The sequence below is a fragment of the Rhinopithecus bieti genome, unplaced genomic scaffold (genome assembly GCF_001698545.2).
Source record: "Rhinopithecus bieti isolate Rb0 unplaced genomic scaffold, ASM169854v2 scaffold_3854, whole genome shotgun sequence".
Classification (NCBI taxonomy): domain Eukaryota; kingdom Metazoa; phylum Chordata; class Mammalia; order Primates; family Cercopithecidae; genus Rhinopithecus; species Rhinopithecus bieti.
Window position 1 is genome coordinate 74212 of NW_016804356.1, and position 19523 is coordinate 93734.

The 19523-nt window shown below is 35.3% G+C and overlaps 1 protein-coding gene across 1 annotated transcript in view; it reads right to left on the reverse strand.

Moving 5' to 3' along the window:
* The window catches only part of SCN7A (sodium voltage-gated channel alpha subunit 7), a 93172-nt gene that overhangs the window by 20725 nt on the left and 52924 nt on the right, over positions 1-19523 (reverse strand). Inside the window, 4 exon segments of the mRNA XM_017867494.1 lie at positions 3525-3679; positions 5471-5576; positions 8958-9392; positions 18424-18780. Of these exon segments, the coding sequence (XP_017722983.1) occupies positions 3525-3679; positions 5471-5576; positions 8958-9392; positions 18424-18780 (1053 nt within the window).

A 19523-nucleotide genomic window follows, 5' to 3' on the forward strand; every position in this document is an offset into this window, starting at 1 on the left:
ATTTTATGACTTTTAATTGATCCAATTGTGGTGTAAATGAGTCCATAAAGATTATAAATACAAAGCTCTTAAAATTTTATTTTGTTACATGTATTTATTTATTATTCAATTATTCAGGTACATAATGTGAAATATAATAAAAAGATGTACAAAAGCCTCCACTTCAATTAGCATGGGTAGAGTAGATTTCACCAGACCAATGATCCTACTGTAAAGAACCAGAAAAACAGTACAAAGTTTTAAAAGCATTTGTTTTTAAAGGCATCACAGAGCTGCTGTATCAATAAAGAGCAGATGAGCCCTAATTGTAGAAAGGAGAAGGTCAAGAATATGTTCAGAACAAAAAGATTTAACATGTGAATTCTAATAAAAAGAAAGCTAGTATCAAATTAGGCAAGATACATAACTTAGGATAGTTCATAATAATAGAGGGATCAATACTACAAGTGTACATCTGTATGTCCAAAACAATGGGTCATCAAAACATATAAAGCAAAACTGATGACACTAAAAGAAGGTTTTAAAAAAAAAGCAATCATAGTGGGATAATTTAACACATTATATCTATAGCTAACCAAAGAAAAACATCTTTGCTATATCACTAAGGCTCCCACTGTAGATGGGAACAATGGTAATAACAAACTATAATTGCACCCAGCTACACCATGACACACGCTTTTCAAGTACATGTTGAACACTGTCGTAGATGGTGGAGTTGCCTACAAAGAACTCCTTTACTGGCATATCTAACTATTTCACAGCAACCGAGTGTTGCTTGATAACACACAACTAAAGCCCTCTCTGGAGAATTGCCTCTGCTATACGAGAGCCACCCCACCTGAGAGGCAATCTTTCCACTCCTAGAGGGACCCAGCACAACCAATGGCTGAGTGGAATAGAGATATAAATGCCAGCTCCCTTGAGTCACTCAAGGTGAAATTGTGTGGTGCAGTTTGGGCTCCAGAGCCTCCCTACAAGATCAAGCTGAAATGAATCTTTCTTGAGGATTATGAAGAGGCCTACAATAGGGTAGGTGTCTTTTAAAAACTCTCCTTAAGATCTACCTCTACCTCCTCTCCTGGCCACCTGATGTATAAATAGAGTCAACTCTCTTCATTCAGTGGCCTGGGAAGTACCAAGATTGCTAAGGAAGGAGAAGGATTATGTACCAGAAAACCTGGTACCTATGCAGGACCTAGAAACATGTACTAGTAGGAAATGGAGGAGCTTTCCTGGGAGTGGATCCACAGAGGGCTGCATATTAGTTTCCTGTTGTGACTGTAACAGATTACCACAAATTTAGTGGCTTAAAAACAACACAACTCTATATACTTTCATTCTTGACATCAGAAATCACTGAGCTAAAATCGAGGTGATGAGAAGGCTAGTTCCTTTTGGTGGCTGAGGGGTCTCAGTTCCTTCCTTTTTCAGCTTCTAGTGACTGCTTATACATTCTTCTGTCTTCAAAGGATGACACCCCAATCTCCGCTTCTATCCTCACATCACCTTCTTTTCTGACTCAACTCCTACAGAAACTCTTTTGCAGGAACCATTGTGATTATATTAGGCTCATCTAGAAAATTCAGGATAATCTCCTTGTCTCAAGATCTTTAACTTGATCAGATCTGCGAAGACCCTTTTGCCATACAAGTTAACATTCAAAGGTTCTGGGGATTATGTCATGGACATATTTGAGGACCATTAATCAGCCTACCACAGGCTGAATCAAAGGGGATAGAATATGAAGCTGGATAAAGGGAAGAATGTGTTGGTATGGGGGTCACAGTTAACTCCAGCACCACAGGAATTAACATCATATTGATTCATTATATTGATGATATCATGTTAATTAGACTGATGAACAAGAAATGGTAAGTTCTCTAGATACTTTAGAGAGACATATGTGCCTCCTACTTCAAGAAAGAGATACAATGCCTGATAGGTCTCTTTAGGATTTGAAAGCAAAATTTCACACTTGCGAATATTGATCCAAAGATGCATTATCAGGTGATGCAGAAGATTGCTATTTTTCAGTAGAATCTGATGCAACAAAAGATACTAAAATAGGTTGCCTATATTCTAAGCAGCCTTTCCATTTGAGCCATATGAAGATCCATGATGCTAGCAGAATCTGTGATGGAGAAAGGCATAGTATGGAGTATCTGACAATTCCACTAGAGGGTATTTGTGTTTCCCATTCTCTCAACCTTAGGATAGGTGGATTCTGGGGTCTTTGCTCCCAGAAAGAGCATTAGGGGACATACTATGTCTCCTTCTAAAACTCAAGCTTAGATGTCATTTGCTCAATTTTTGATTTATTGTACCAGTCAACTAGTAAGAAAGAAGTTACCATACCAGCAAGGATAATTGACCCTGATCATTATGAGGAAGTGAGATGCTGTAACAAAGTAAGAGGAAGAAGAAATACAAAAGTAACACACAATTTGAATCTATTTTTAATAAGTCTGAAATGGATAAAACTAATCTATGGCAGTTGAACTCCACATGCTGGCTACCCTTGTGGAATAGGGAAGTAACTGAGGGGTAAGAGTGTTGTTCTGGCATCCTGGTAATGTTCTGTTTCTCAATCTAAGTCTGGAGAGAATGTGGAGAAATAGGAACACTTTTACACTATTGGCGGGACTGTAAACTAGTTCAACCATTGTGGAAGACAGTGTGGCGATTCCTCAAGGATCTAGAACTAGAAATACCATTTGACCCAGCTATCCCATTACTGGGTATGTACCCAAAGGATTATAAATCATGCTGCTATAAAGACACATGCACACGTATGTTTATCGCGGCACTATTCTAGACCATTCTTTTCACTTATTACTCTCTCTTGATGAATTGTAGTGTAAATATGTAGATAGCTTCTGAATTTTTAAAATAGCTGCACAGAGTTCCATCGGATGGTTTTTTGTAGTATAAAGTCAGCTATTACAGACCTTCTTTTCTAACCCTTTGCTATTATTACAAAACATTCTTCAGTGAATTACCTTGTAGAACCATTTAATGTGCAGATATTTGTAGAATGTTTTTTAGAATTTATATTCTGGCTGCAGAATTAAGATTGTAGAGTCAAATACATTTGTAGTTCACAGATCCTTTAAAGCATATGCAATAGTTCCCTTTCCTTTGATAGGTACCAAAGTACAAGCATATTATAGCAGTTTTGTATGTGCAAATCACTAAAATGTTTCACACATGAAACTTCATTAAAATCAGAAGAATCTGGTATCTATTCACATTCCATTTTCCCACTGTCATTCATATATTTTGAAATTCAATATTGCAAAATAATATATTAAAAATCAATATTAAATTTAATATTGAGTAATATATAAACTTTCTAAGAAAATATTTAGATTTTAAAACTAAAATCACAGAATATGAAATTTGGTGCTATTTGGTGCTATACTAAATATCCTTGGAAATGTAATCCTGGTTTTGACTTTCTAAATTAACAGAATCATGATACATTTGTCCCCAGCAAAGTATCAAACACCTGGCTGCTCACTTACCAGAGTACCGGCGCTGAGCAGAGTAACAAGGCCAATAAAACACTTAAACCAATTGTTCTCTACAATCTTGCAGCAGGTTTTCCTGATGTTCTGCCAGATTTTTCCTTTCTTGGATGCTCCACTGTTTTGACCAAGTGATGATCCGCGTCCACAACCTGTTAAGATTGGAATTGGTAAGAACAACAATCTAGAAAACTCATGAAAAAGTAAACACCTGAAACTTTCTACTACGTGCCACAGCAATTATTTATTTACAAATTCTAGTCCAGGTTGTCTCTGATTTACAAACATTTAATTTTTACCCATGGTGTAGTGACCACTGTAATCACTGACCAGAAAAAGGAAAACTGAACTTAGGAGTTTGGTATTAATGAGAGGAAAGGCATTGTGAAAGGCAGAAATGACCTAGAACATCTTGTCACTCTGCAAAACAGTCTGAGGGTAGATATTCACTAATACTGCAAAATAAAATACACACAGATATTTCACTTCTGAAAGTTACATTTTGATATAATGCCTGAAAATTTACTCTTTGAAGATTCACATGGCATAACATGCATTCCCGTTTAAAAATGTAAACACTTATGAGATATTAAGAGGTATAAAATTAGTTAAATCAAATTAATTGCTTTGATTCCAGTTCTTATGTGGCATGGAAATGGGAATTTTTATTGAGACTATTATGGAAGTAACATGGACTGTGGAGTACTTTGTGGGCATAGTACATGTGTACGGGACTGCACTCTATGCTTTGGCCAAAAGGGTTGGCAAAATGGAAACCTGAGGCTGGAGAAGAGGTTGATATACAGGTGACAAAACGAAGAAATGGAGGTAGGTGGAGTTTAAAGCCAAAACATTTTATTTTAGAATTTTGTCTTGTGTTAAATAATACTATGAGTAGTATTGTGGCAGTGGAATATTATTGATAATGGTGATTCCAAAACACATTTTTCATGCTGTAAGTAATATTCCGTAAAAATAAATAATGTTCATATTTGATTTTTTACTGGTAGCTATACCACTGTGTGCTTTAGAACAGGGCACAATTTAGGAGTAAAACAGAAAATCGGTATAGTTAAAGCAGCACTGAAATGTGTGTGTATACATATACACATGCACACATATACCTATATATGTTGAAGTCAAATGAAGTGTGCTTAGATCTCATGAAATAGAGCCAATATTTAAGTTACTCATATAAAAACAGCCTATAACTGTCAGAGGAAAACAAATGGTAATGGTGACATTTATATATTTAACATGAATATTAAGAAATGTATAAAGATTCAGTCAATTGACACACTGGATATGGAACATATACATATATTTTTGATATTTGAAAATTTTATTAAACTTGTACCTACATGTTGGTCTGTTTTAACAATGCATAATGATATTCTAGTTTAATAAATATTCAAAGAACAATTAAACTTCAAGTTTAAAGATATTTTCAATAAAATATTCAATGAAAATATTCATATTCATTTTACATATACACTAAAATGTGTACTTATCAAATACAAAAAATTACACCTCACAAATTGTTTTACTAATTTAGCTTTAAACGCACATAAAACTCCAGTGGCAACAGAGATGGAATTGAAGTAAGTCAATTCTGTTTTCTATCATTAGTCACTATACTGTCATTGTTTATTCATAATCTATTGTTTCAAAGTAGGACATAAGTAGTACTGTAGAAGTTAGAGAAATGAACCAAGTCCTGAAATGAGCTGGAGATTCCAAATTCTTACTGTTCAATCAACAATTGTTAATTGTTAAAATAAGTGACTTAGCTGGTAGTTGAGTCTGAAATGTGCAATGCCACCTATTTAAGAGAGTTATTTGAATTAGCTTCCAGGTAGAATATGTTTACTAAAGGAACATATACATTTTGACAACTTGTAATTAAAATTAGTTTCCTAGCAAGATTAACAACATTCTCTTACCATTTTTAGGATGCTTTGATCTTTCACTTCCATAGAACATTTCTTCTTCTTCAGAGATAGCAATATCAACGGTACTGCATTCAGATGAACTAGACTGCTTTATTTTCTAAAAGGTGAAGTCCCACCAAAAAAGTTGTGATTAAAGTTTCATTTACCCACAGTGGTCAAAGTTTATTTCATTTTCAGAAGTGAGAAAAATTTTGTACAGAAATAATATTGTTAGGTTTAAAAGACTTTAGGCCGATTTCATGGCTGATATTAAAATGCATACATATTGGTAAGAACTGAAGTTTAAAACACTATTGTATGATACTTACTTTAACCTAAAATAACACTTAGATTAAAATTAATGTTTAGTTAATAACACTTTGCTTCTTTAAGATGTATAGGTTGTCTCCAATTCACAAAAGGATTTGGGTTCCAAAGTTTTCTTGAAGTAAGTCACAAGTTTCCCATATATGCTATTTCAATTAGATGAGTAGAATCAAAACAAATCATCCTTTGATGCTAAAGATGGGTAGATAATAGTGTACTTAGGTTTCATTGTAAAAATCAGTCCAGATGGTCTTATGTATGTCATCATAGGATGGGATTTATCATGAAGTAAAATGAGGGAAAGGCACAAGAAATAGGGATAAGGACAGGCCTGGGAAAGGGGCACAGCCTTATGAAAAGCACCCAGATGCAGAGATTGACCTTCTTTCTCACTCTGCTTTTGACTGAAGTTCAAGGCTAGGTAGAATAAGGTGGTCGTTGCTTTATACAGGTAATAGTGCAAATGATACTCTTTGCCTTTATTTAAAATTATTTTCTCACAATGCTTTATTTTACCTTATTTTGAAATAAGTATACCATAAATCATTCTTTAAAATCACCGAGATTCTAAGGTTAATAGCATATAAGTAATACTTTCTAATTAAAACAAAAATTAAGGCAAGTGTATTTTAACATTTAGAATGAAAAAAATCTTATTTTGTAAAAATTAAGAAAAAAATCTAGGTAAAGTAGAGTGCCAAAAAAAAGAAATTATCAATATTTTGTCCTGCCTCTTGGACTTATACACAGCAAGTGTCAAGGAAATGTAATTAGAAAGCTATTTTTGCTTTAGTCCTTACGTGGTCAGTTGTCAGTAAATCATTATAGTGCTCAATTTAAAAAAAGTAAAGTATCCAGCAGAATATTATTCTTAAACAGATATTTTTATTATTTCCATTACTTATATATATTCTTATTTATTTCTAATGAAATAAAATCTATAGCAATATATTTATGTGAGACTAGGCATTAAGTAATTTAAATATAATATTTGGCACTCAGTAATTAAAATTATACATCATACATTTATATTTCTAAAGAGTTGTAAAAAGCCTTGCACATATCCTATCTGATGTGATTTTTCCAAAATACCTGTGAGTAGGTATTATTCTAATTTTACAAATAAATCAATTAAGACTCAAATTATAAATCATTTATTTTGATAGACGATTATTTAATGGCATAAGAAAGTGACTATAATATACTTCTGCATTATAAAAAATACAAGTTACAAAATACGATGTCAGTTTTGATGTTATTTTTATAATAAACACACACTATATATATGCATATATGTGTCAATAGATACGCATATTTTAATAAAAATAGGCTGGAAGTACAAATACCAAAGAAACAAGCGAGTGTATCTCTGAATTATCAGGTCATTTATATATTTTTGTGTTTTATTTTTGGCTGTGGGTATACCAACATCCTAAGGAGTCATGGGCTACATAATCTAGAAAGCACCTAACTAAATACTTTTGTGAGTAGTTAATCAACCAGCAAGACCTAACAACTATGCAGCATAAATAACTGCAATTTCGATATTTACAGTTATTTTAAGTTACAGCTTTCCTGTGTATTTTCATACTCCAGAATTTCTTTCTTTCTTTCTTTCTTTCTTTTTTTTTTTTTTTTTTTTTTTGAGACGGAGTCTTGCTCTGTCGCCCAGGCTGGAGTGCAGTGGCCGGATCTCAGCTCACTGCAAGCTCCGCCTCCCGGGTTCACGCTATTCTCCTGCCTCAGCCTCCTGAGTAGCTGGGACTACAGGCGCCCGCCACCTCGCCCGGCTAGTTTTTTTGTATTTTTTAGTAGAGACGGGGTTTCACCGTGTTAGCTAGGATGGTCTCGATCTCCTGACCTCGTGATCCGCCCGTCTCGGCCTCCCAAAGTGCTGGGATTACAGGCTTGAGCCACCGCGCCTGGCCACTCCAGAATTTCTAAGGAGATTAGCATGAAGTTTTCAGGGAGACTCCAACATGATGTGCTGTGGCAAATAGCAATTTCACCCAAAAATGGATGGTAATCAAAATCTTTAATGATGATTGAGAAGTGTGCTGAGTAAGAATTTATGCCTGTTTTATAGTAATGGTATTAATTTAAAAGGTAAATGAATCTTAGACTATTGGGCATGTGGATTAAAAATGTTTCTCTAACTAAAATAATGATGGCTTTAGTAAATGATGGAAGGACCTTGGATAATTGAAACTGAACTCCTGTTAGAAGACAATTTGTGAAGGTATTGTAGAGAGTATCTCCCAAAACAGAAGAGGTCTGGGAAACAAGACGCTGCCAGAGATGATGGGGACCTGTTAAGAGACATTCCCTGACCCTCCAGTGCCCCTGAGTGATCTGAAATGATTCCCCAGTGGGATCCAAAGTTACAGGCCCTTGTACAGATGTGATCTCTGTAGGTGTAGCTTTCTATGAAATTGTACCTCCTTCTAAAACACAATGCTGTTTGCAAATGGAGACAATAAGACTGTTTCCAGTAGGGTGTATATTTTAGAAGCTAAGTGAACAACAGTATCTACCCTTCTTTGAATGCGACCCTGATTTTTTGTTTTAAGCCAGTGCGTTATAAAGCTACCAACTGTGCACAATTCAAACTGGGAAGTTTTAAAAATTCCTTTAGTCCAACTTAATTATAATGTCCAAATATGGGCAGAAATATCTGACTTAAATCTTAGAATTTTAGCAAGCAAGAAGGAATTGTAACACTGTTCTAATTCAATCTCCCATTTTAAGATGATAAAGTCCATGGAAATTTAGTGATTTCTTAAATCATACACCTTGATTTTGAAAACTTTGGTTTCCTCAGTATACTTTTCAGTACCCTCAAACAGACTGGTTATTAATTTATAAAATGTCACAATTATATTATCTATGTTTCCTAAGTGCTTACTCTTTACTAGGCATTGTTCTATGTACTATTATCCCCCCATGGAGTAAATACTATTTTAGCCTCATTTAAATATAAGAAAACTGAAGCTTGGAAAGTTTAAGTAATTTAATCAAAAGCAAAAATTCAGAGGCTAAGAGTGATGGAGCTCAAAGTGATGGAGTTAGAATTGAGTGGATAATCTGGCTGTGGAACTTCAGTGCTTATTTACTTCCTTATCAACAATACTATAAATCACCACTAAGCAATCAGGATATTTAAACATCTTACCTCCTTGCCGTCTCCATGACCAGACTTACTCTGACTCTCCTTATTATCCGGATTTTCTATATCAGATTCTCCTGAAGCAATTGGTACAGTTTCTGAGACACTAGGACTGGGGATAAGCGATTGGCTCTCATTTTCAGTAGTGTTTTTCTCTGTGCCACTGCTTTTTTCCTTATCCTTGAGAAAATCTTGGGCGTTGCTCAATTCAGAAAGGGTATGGTCAGAAATATCTTCTTTAACATATACCTCATTTACATGGTCCATTGTGTCCTTTGGGACATTTTGTTTTTTGCATAGTATTTTAAGAAGCACATAGTTTATTCCTTTTTTAATCCTTGCCACTGCAAGCTGGAGATTTTTTGCTTCATTATTCTCTTCAGCTGTTACATCCTTGCATGAACTAAATGAGCTCACCAATGCCAGAAACAGGTAAAGTACCTAAATAAGGAATTAAAATGAGGCTAAATGTATCTCATTTTGTTTCATTTTAAGTAATGAAAAGTTTGTTTACAAAACTGACTTGAGAACATTTAATACTCTGTTAGAATATTTCAATAATACAATATATTGTAATTAATAACTGTAGTCACCATGCTGTACAATGCATCTTTTGAACTTATTCTTCCTATGTAACTGTAATTATATATACTTTGGCCAATAGCTCCTCAATCTCCACTTTCCCCTAACCACCCAACTTCTGGTAACCACCATTCTACTCTCTGCTTCTAGAGTGTGAATATTAACCCATTTGTGCCTAGTGTTCCATTATTGGAAGGCTAAGCTTGTGGGAGTTATTTATGTCCTACTGCTCAAGGTCATTGCCAAGGTCTGAATTTTCACACAAAAATTGCAACTTCTGACATAAATGGGTTAAGTGTTCTCACTATTAAAACGATAACTATGTGAAGTAATGAATCTGTTAATTAGCTCTATTTAGCCATTCCATAATGTATGTCTACTTCAAAACATTACCTTGTACACCATAAATACATACAATTTTATATGTTAACTTAAAAAATGAATTTGACCAAAAAAGGCTGATCTGAGATTTGAAAATGAAGCAGATGAACTACAATACTATTCAGTTCTTATCTATCTACCACAGTGTGTTAGGTGCTGCGCTATGGATTTGTATAGCAATAATTTATTTCAAGCTCATGACGTCCTATGCAATATGATTTGTTTCTCTTTTACAGATGAAAAAGACAAGGTTTACAGATGTCAAATATCAAAGGATCAAAGGTTACATAGATTAGACCCAAGTCTGCTTTATTCCAAAGCTTATTTTCTCACTGAGTCAGGCTGTCTCACTCAAGGTGAGCAAATAAGTTGTTTTTCCAGGCAGCTCACTTCACTTCAGCCCTGTTCTAGGAAAACATGTAATAATTCTGCAAACCCAGGAAGAATTAGACAGGTATAGAGCTATCCATGGTCCTGAATATCATATCTAATGGCTTTTGTGGGATGAAAACACAGATGCTAGGAAAGTTAGTGGATTCTCTGTTGTAGTAAATTTGGTCAAACAAGAAACAGATAAGTGATGGAAGAATCATTCCTAATACTTGTAACTTATTTTGAACTCAAAGATAGTGTATATTTTGACTTTTACTGTCACTTAGAAATATGATTAAGTACTGATCACTTTCCAGAGAATCAGATTTTAAACTTGTTTATAGTTGTAAGGCATACATTATAATTTTGGATAATTATGCTATTTATGTGTACATAAAATAAGTATGTGAGCATCTCCAAAGACTCGTATTTTGAAACTTCTTTCAAAATTTTAGATCTATGTGAACAGTTGAGTTTCTCAAACACTCCAATAATTACTCTTTTTCTCATGGACATGCACATCTGGAAAAATTAGAACTTCCCACCTAATAGTGTTTAATCCTAATGGGTTACATTTACTTCTCTCTATCTAGATCTTCCTATTTCTTAGGAATAGAGAAGTTTCAAATAAGACTTGTATAGAAAAATCAAAGTATTTTGCAGTGAATAAAGTCATCAAATACATAAACTTAATCTTATCCATAGTTTTAGCATAGCAATAAAATTTTGGTTATAAGATATATCAATATGGGAAATGTTTTGTGGGTGAGAGCATTTGAAAAACTGGCAGATATCTTTTATAATCCACAATGAAAGATTCTCAGAAGAGAAAAATAAAACAGAAAGGACAATGATCAAATGCTAATAGCCTCTGAAATAAAGAAATAAAGCAGACTTAGGTCTAATCTATGTAACCTTTGATCCTTTCTGTTCTCCCATTAGTGTCTCCTTTGGCAATGAGGCTTACTTATAGATAATCTAGGCAGGAGCTGCATGGCCCCCATAGGAGCCACACTATTAGCAACTCTATTATTCTCAAAGGACAACAGCTTCGTGATATAAAAGGGTGAGACCAGATATAATTTAAGATATTCAATTGTTTCCTTTTCTTCCACTGTTTGGCTAAGTATTAGGCACAGTGTGAAATAAGGGAAGGGTGTTAGTGTGTTTCATGACTGTAAGCTTCATATGAACAAAAACCATGTTTTCTCTTAATTAGACAACCAGCACACTGCTAGACACAAAATAGGTAATAAATAAATATTTATTTTAAAAAATAATTGATTACAGAATAAATAAAAATAGATTTTGTGCTAGGATTTGAACAATACAAAGTTTATGCTATATTAATCATATTTTTAGGAAATTACATCAAAGATTTCTTATATCTTAGACACACATGTACACAAATATACACACATACATTCATATATATATATGTATATATACTGAAAATGTTCAAAGCCTAAAAATGAACATAATCTTAAAAGTGCTAAGTGCTCTGAAACTGTAGTGTAAGATAAGAATTTTATAACCCTCAGAAATGCTACTGCTTTGTTCAGATGTGGTCTGAATTAAAAATAACCTACTCTCTTTTAAGGATTTAAAGGAAAAGACAGGCTGTGTAAGTGGTGCAAGTTACAGAGAACTGATTACTACTTCTAATTTAAGAATTAACAAAAAAGAGAGCAGAAAATGCAGAGATTTGTATTGTATAAACTCAGAGTAACTTTACTCTAGTCACAGAATCTGTAACTAGATTAAAACATATATTTATTATTTTGTGTTAGGAGAGAAAAGGTGAAATAATGTATATAAAACAAAACATTTTTTTAAAATTCCCCTGAATTGTGTTTTCTTGCACCTCAAAGATATCCACATATTGGGTGAGAATTGAGCAACTCACAGCAAAATCAAACAGCATAAAAGAGAAAGAAAGTTCAAGATTTAAGTCATTACTTTCTGATTTGTAATCAACAAATAAACATGTATAAAGGAATTTAACATGTATTGAGGCTACTTAATTTTAAATTTCTTGAATTATATCTTAACATATATTTAATTTGGAATTATACAAATATATATGGAATAACATATGTATCTACAACCAAATTTTTTATTTTTAAAAAGCAACTGAATTTTGTATTAAGTTTTCTCTTTCTTTTATTTTCATGTTTCTATCCCTCAGTGTTTGGTTTATGTAACCAGAGTTGGGTACTATATTTCACTTGGTGGCAATCACCTAAATCACAAGTAAAACACCCAGAATGAAATTAAAATCTGCCTAACTAAAACTTGTTAATAATATTAAATAACTAACAAAAATCTGGTGAAGATATAGGGGTTAAATTTTTCTAGAGTGTAAAGAAATGATTTGTGTAATTTATGAATTACTCATAGGGTGCCAAATGATTATATTTAAGTTATAATAACCCTACAAGGCAAATATTGTTATGTTCATTCCTCCGTTAAGTATGGTCAGGTTTAAAGAGGCTGTGTAATATGCACAACATCATTTATTAAGAGATTGAAATGGTTTGTCTTTCTTCCCATCCAAATCTCATCTTGAATTGTAGTTCTCATAATCCCCACATGTTGTGGGAGGGAATCAGTGGGAGGTAACTGAATCATGGGGGCAGTTACCTCCACACTGTTCTCATGGTGGGTGAATTCTCACAAGATCTGATGGTTTTATAAGGGGTTTACCCCACATTCACTCTGCACTTCTCCTTGCTGCTGCAATGTGAACAAGGACATGCCTGCTTCCTCTTCCACCATGATTGTAAGTTTCCTGAGGCCTCCCAAGCCCTGTGGAACTGTGAGTCAGTTAAACCTCTTTCTTTTGTAAATTATCCAGCCTTGGTTACGCCCTTATTAGCATCACGAGAATGGACTAATACAGTAAATTGATACTGAAGAGAATGGGGCACTGCTGTAAAGACACCCGAAAATGTGGAAGTGACTTTGGAACTGGGTAACAGGCAGATGTTGGAACAGTTTGGAGGGCTCAGAAGAAGACAGCAAGATGTGGGATGTTTGGAACTTCCTAGAGATTTGTTGAATGGTCTTACCAAAATGCTGATAGTGATATGGACAATAAAGTCCAGGCTGAGGTGGTCTCAGATTGAGATGAGGAACTTGTTGAGAACTGGAGCAAAGATGACTCCTTTAGGGGTGCTTTAGCAAAGACACTGATGGCTTTTTGCCCCTTCCCTAGAGATCTGTGGAACTGTGAACTTGAGAGAGATGATTTCGGGTATCTGGCAGAAGAAATTTCTAAGTGGCAAAACATTCAAGAAGCAGAGCATAAAAGTTTGTAAAATTTGCAGCCTGATGATGCAGTAGAAAAGTAAAACCAATTTTCTAGAGAGAAATTCAAGCTGGCTGCATAAATTTGCATAAGTAATGAGGAGCCGAATGTTAATCACCAAAGCAATGGGAAAATGTCTCCAGGGCACATCAGAGACCTTCACAGCAGCCCCTCCCATAGCAGGGCATAGGCCTAGGAGGAAAAAATGGTTGTGTAGTCTGGGCCCAGGGTCCCCCTGACGTGTGCAGCCTAGGGACCTAGTGCCCAGTGTCCCAGCTGTTCCAGCTGTGGCCAAAAGGGGCCGAAGTATAGCTTAGACCATCACTTCGGTGTGTGCAAGCCCCAAGCCTGGGCAACTTCCATGTGGTGTTGAGCCTGCAGGTGCAAAGAAGTCAAGAATTGAGGTTTTGGAATCTCCACCAAGATTACAGAGGATGTATGGAAATGCCTGGATGTCCAGGCAGAAGTTTGCTACCGGGGCAGAGCTCTCATGGAGAACTTCTGCTATGGCAGTGTGGAAAAGAAATGTAGGGTTGGAGCCCCAACACAGAGTCCCCACTGGGGCACTGCCTAGTGGAGCTGTGAGAAGAGGGCCACTGTTCTCCAGACCCCAGAATGGTAGATCCACTGACAACTTGCACTGCACCTGGAAAAGCCACAGGCACTTAACACTGGCCTGTGAAGGCAGCTGGGATCAGGGCTGTACCCTACAAAGACACAGGAATGGAGCTCTCCAAGGCCATGGGAACCCACCTCTTGCATCAGTATGCCCTGAATGTGAGACACAGAGTCAAAGGAGATCATTTTGGAACTTTGAGGTTTAATGACTGCCCTATTGGATTTCAGACTTGCATGGCAGCTGTACCCACTTTGTTTTAGCCAGTGTCTCCCATTTGGAATGGGTGTGTTTATCCAATGCCTTACCCACATTGTATTTAGTAAGTAACTAACTTGCTTTTGATTGTACAGGCTCATAGGTGGAAGGGACTTGTCTTATCTCAGATGAGACTTTGGACTTGGACTTCTGAGTTAATGCTGGGATGAATTAAGACTTTGGGGGACTTTTGGAAAGACATGATAGTGTTTTGAAATGTGAGGATATGATATTTGGGAAGGGCCAGGGGTGGAATGATATTGCTTGGCTGTGTCTCCAACCAAATCTCATCTTGAACTATAGTTTCCATAATCCTCATGTGTTATGGGAGGGACTTGGTGGGAAGTAACTGAATCATGATGGTGGTTACCTCCATGCTATTCTCATGATAGTGAGTTCTCAGAAGATCTGATGGTTTTATAAGGGGCTTTCCCCTGCTTCACTATGCACTTCTCCTTGTTGCCACCATGTGAAGAAGGGCATGCCTGCTTCCCCTTCTGCCATGATTGTAAGTTTCCTGAGGTCTCTTCCACCCTATGTAAATGTGAGTCCATTAAACCTCTTGACTTCATAAATTACCCAGTGTCAGGTATGTTTTTATTAGCAGCATGAGAATGGACTAGTACAGTGATAGAACTGAAATTTGAACCCATGTTTCTTTGATTCTGAACTCTACTTTTTCTACAACTCAACAATACATAGAACTATTTAAAAACCAATTCATTTCCTTTGGCATATAATAATTTTTTGTAAGGTTTCTGCATAAGCCTTAAAATTTGCTGAATTTCTTAGAAAAGACAAAACTAATTTTAAAATGTGAAATATCTTCCTTTTACACTAACCCACATTAGAAGCATGGAGGTTAAAAGATCAACAGCTTCAAAGATTATCTCCTTATATTTTCCCCTTCTACTTATTCTACTGCCATTATCATTATGTTTCAGAGTTGGATGACTACTAAGAAAAATTAAGCTGGAAGGATTTAGTGAGCCAAGAAATATGATGGCCAATCAATTGGAAATGGAGGTTCATGTAACTCCATTTATCCTGGAATCCCTCTGCACATTGATGAAGTTTCTGGTTAGTAGAAACAACAAAAAACAGAAATGGATTGGAGTTCAAAATCAAAGAAGCAGGAATGTTTAGGCAAATATATATATTATACATTTATATGTTATATCATACATATATGTATATACACATATACGCACATATATGTGTGTGTACATATATATATAATCCCTTAATATTTCTGCTTCTTTCCCTTTGAATTATGTGTATGTGTGTGTTGTTGTTGTTGCTTTCCTCAACAGCCGTAACTTCCTTTTGGAAACAGAAATATATAATTTATTTGGGAAATTACACTTATCCCCTTATTAGTCATAGGATTTGGATTTGATCTTATCCCATCTCCAGCTGTAAGAGAGAGTTATGAACAGTTTAACATAATAAACGTATTCAACACCCTGGGCAATGGAGACTAGTTAAGAATGGGCATATGATTCAGCTAATGAGATAACAGGAAAAATCGGCTGTGGCTTCTAGAAAAGAAATTCTTTCCTCTATTAGACTTGATATAACACAAAGATATGAAGCTTTAGACTGCAGCAGCCATCTTGATAAAACAGAGGATACTAGCTAGCAATGAGCACAGAGGAAAACAGAATTGAGATCTATAAAGACCTCTCTATAATGATCCCATTTAATCATTTGTGTCACACCCAAACTGAAGCAAGATCTATATCTGATATTTTGAGTTATGAGTTATGTATGCTGATATATATGATCATTTCTTGTTTCAGCCAGTTAGAGTGGTATTTTATATCACCGGGAATGAGAAGTATACTACTAATACCTACAAAGGGCAGAAGATAGTGAAGTATCTTTTACATGTTGGGCACTGTTCTAGGTTTTATAATAAAGAAGAGAGTTATGGTCCTTTCCCTCATGGTGCTTACAGTTTAATAAAGAAGATAGAGAAGTATATTAACAATTAAATATAATGCTAATGTGATAATTGTATGACAAAGGTCTTCTCGAGGTGAAACACAAGCAATGTGGATTGGCAAGGTAAAATTGAGTTTAACCTAAGATTTTTTTCAGTCTTTTGGGAAACGTACTTGATCTTTATGACATGAGTAAAAAGAAAATATCAAGTCTTGTATTCCTGTAAGAATCATTTTTTTAGTAAGCCATATCTTTTCCATAGATGTAGTGAAAGTTACTTATTTAATTCACTAAAACCACTTCAGTTATTAGGAAACTTATAAGTGAAAGCTTTCTTAGTTAATATGTAACATTTTTATAGACCAGTGGTTTTCAATCTTGACTACACAATTTAATCAACTGAAGATTTTTAAAAAATCCTGATGACCAGGTCATATCCACATACCATTAAAATCAGAATCTCTAAGAATGGATTCTAGGCATCAGCAAAGTTTTATTAATTCCCCAGGTAATTCCAATGCTGGGAAAAGACTGACAGCAGTGTTACATTTAAGTGCTTCTTAAAATTTAATGGGCACACAAATCACCTGGGAACAGTGTTGCAACGTAGATTATGATTGCATAGGTCTGGGGTCTGGGAGTCTGCAGGTCTAACCACCTTCCAGGTGATGCCAGTATTACATTGAGTAACAAGGTTAGAAGCTAGTGCTATCCAATGGAAATATAATGCAATCACATATGCAATTTTAAATTTCCAGTGGCCACATAGAAAACATAGAAAAACAGCCGGGCGCAGTGGCTCAAGCCTGTAATCACAGCACTTTGGGAGGCTGAGACGGGCGGATCACGAGGTCAGGAGATCAAGACCATCCTGGCTAACATGGTGAAACCCCGTCTCTACTAAAAAAATACAAAAAACTAGCCGGGCGAGGTGGCGGGCGCCTGTAGTTCCAGCTACTCGGGAGGCTGAGTCAGGAGAATGGCGTAAACCCGGGAGGCGGAGCTTGCAGTGAGCTGAGATCCGGCCATTGCACTCCAGCCTGGGCCACAGAGCGAGACTCCGTCTCAAAAAAAAAAAAAAAAAAAAAAAAAAAAAAAAAAAAAGAAAACATAGAAAAACAGGCAAATTAATTTTACTAATACATTTTATTTAACAAATATATTTAGTTAAATACAATATACAATTTGTATACAATAAATACAAACATATTTGTATTTAACTAAATATATATTTAACTAAATACCAATAAATAAAGGGAGACTATTGCATTTGTATTTAACTAAATATATATTTAACTAAATACCAATAAATAAAGGGAGACTATTGCATTTGTATTTAACTAACAGTATTTGTATTTAGTTAAATACAAATACAATAGTCCCCCTTTATCCAGGGCAGATAAATCCCAAGACCCCCAGTGGATGCCAGAAGCAGAAGATGGTACCAAACCTCATGCATACTACATTATCTGACAGCCCAGATAGCTACTAAAGGACCAATAGGTAGTGTATACAGCATGAATATGCTAGACAAAGGAATGTTTCATGCCCAGAGCAGGACAGAGTGGTATGGCAGGAGATTCCATTACACTACCCAGAATGGCATGCAATTTAAAACTTATGAGTTTTATATTTCTGGAATTTTCCACTGGATGTTTTCAGACAATGGTTGACCACAGGCAACTAAAACCACATACAGTGCAACTGAGCATAAGAAGGACCTACTGTATTATCATTTAAAAATGCATTCAACATAAAAATTATTAATGAAATAGTTCACATCACTTTTTGTGTAAGACTTCAAATCTGGTGCATATTTCACATTTACAGCACATTTCAAATGAGACTAATTATATATCCATTGATAATGGCCACATCTGGCTAGTGGGTTACTCTATTGGACTACCACAGTTACAAACCATTAGATCCCATCAATGCACATCATGAAAATACCAAACTACATTATGCCAGTTTTCAAGGAAACTGTGAAAGAACTGACTACTCACCAGTAAATTTCCAATTAAAATGACCATCAGGTAAAAAGGAATACACCAGGATTGGCCTGCAACCTCCATACAGTCCCACAAGGTCTCTACCCACTCTCCACAGAGAATTCGGAACACGTTCAGGTAGGAGTGGAAAAAGTCATGCATGTGCCAGCGTGGGAGTTGACAGTTTTTGTCTATGTGGCAAACAAATTCTTCATAATTCTGACCAAACAGCCTCATGCCGAATGCAGCAGAAAAGAAGATGAATGTGAACAACAACAGGACCAAGTCTCTCAGGGCCACCCATGCGCTACTAAGAGACTGCATCAAAATCTGGAATGTTGGCCAATACTTCCCCAACTTGAAAATTCTCAACTAATAGAGCAATGTAAAATCAAGAACAAGAAACAAAGGACGAAAAACCTGGTCAGTGTATCAGCGTTATATGTATATACATATATAGCGTTTAGAGTTTTAAGCATTATTAATATTAACTACTGAACATTCATTTTATGTAAAATTCTTAATACATCAAATATTTGATAATTTTGTATACTCAGTCTATATATATCCTCTTCTATTGATGTATTTGTCAATTCCCATTAAGCATTATACTGCTACAATTCCTCTAGCTTTATATTTTCATAACTGTTAGGGGAAGTATTCATTCTTTGTTTTTGCTTTTCACAACATATTGAATATTTTTCCACATTGTTCCCATATGTTGACATGAAAAGGATATTGAAAGTCTTCCAGGATCCACTGGATTCTGATGAAGGTACTATCATGTATTTCCCTTTTAAAATAACATGTCAAAGACCAAACACAACATTCTAGGTTTAGTTTGGATAGTCCCCTTCCTTTCACTAGATTTTTAAAAATTTCTATTTATATAGAACAAGATTACCTTAATATTTTTGGTCACTATATCGCAGTAAACTTATAGTCAACTAGATCTCATACATCATGTTTATATAGGCTATACCTTCCTGACACTTTCTTTTCAATTTTTGTTTGTTTGTTTGACAGAGTCTCTCTCTGTCACCCAGACTGGAGTGCAGAAGCACAATCATGGCTCACTGTAGCCTCCAACTCCTGGGCCCAAGTGATCCTCCCAC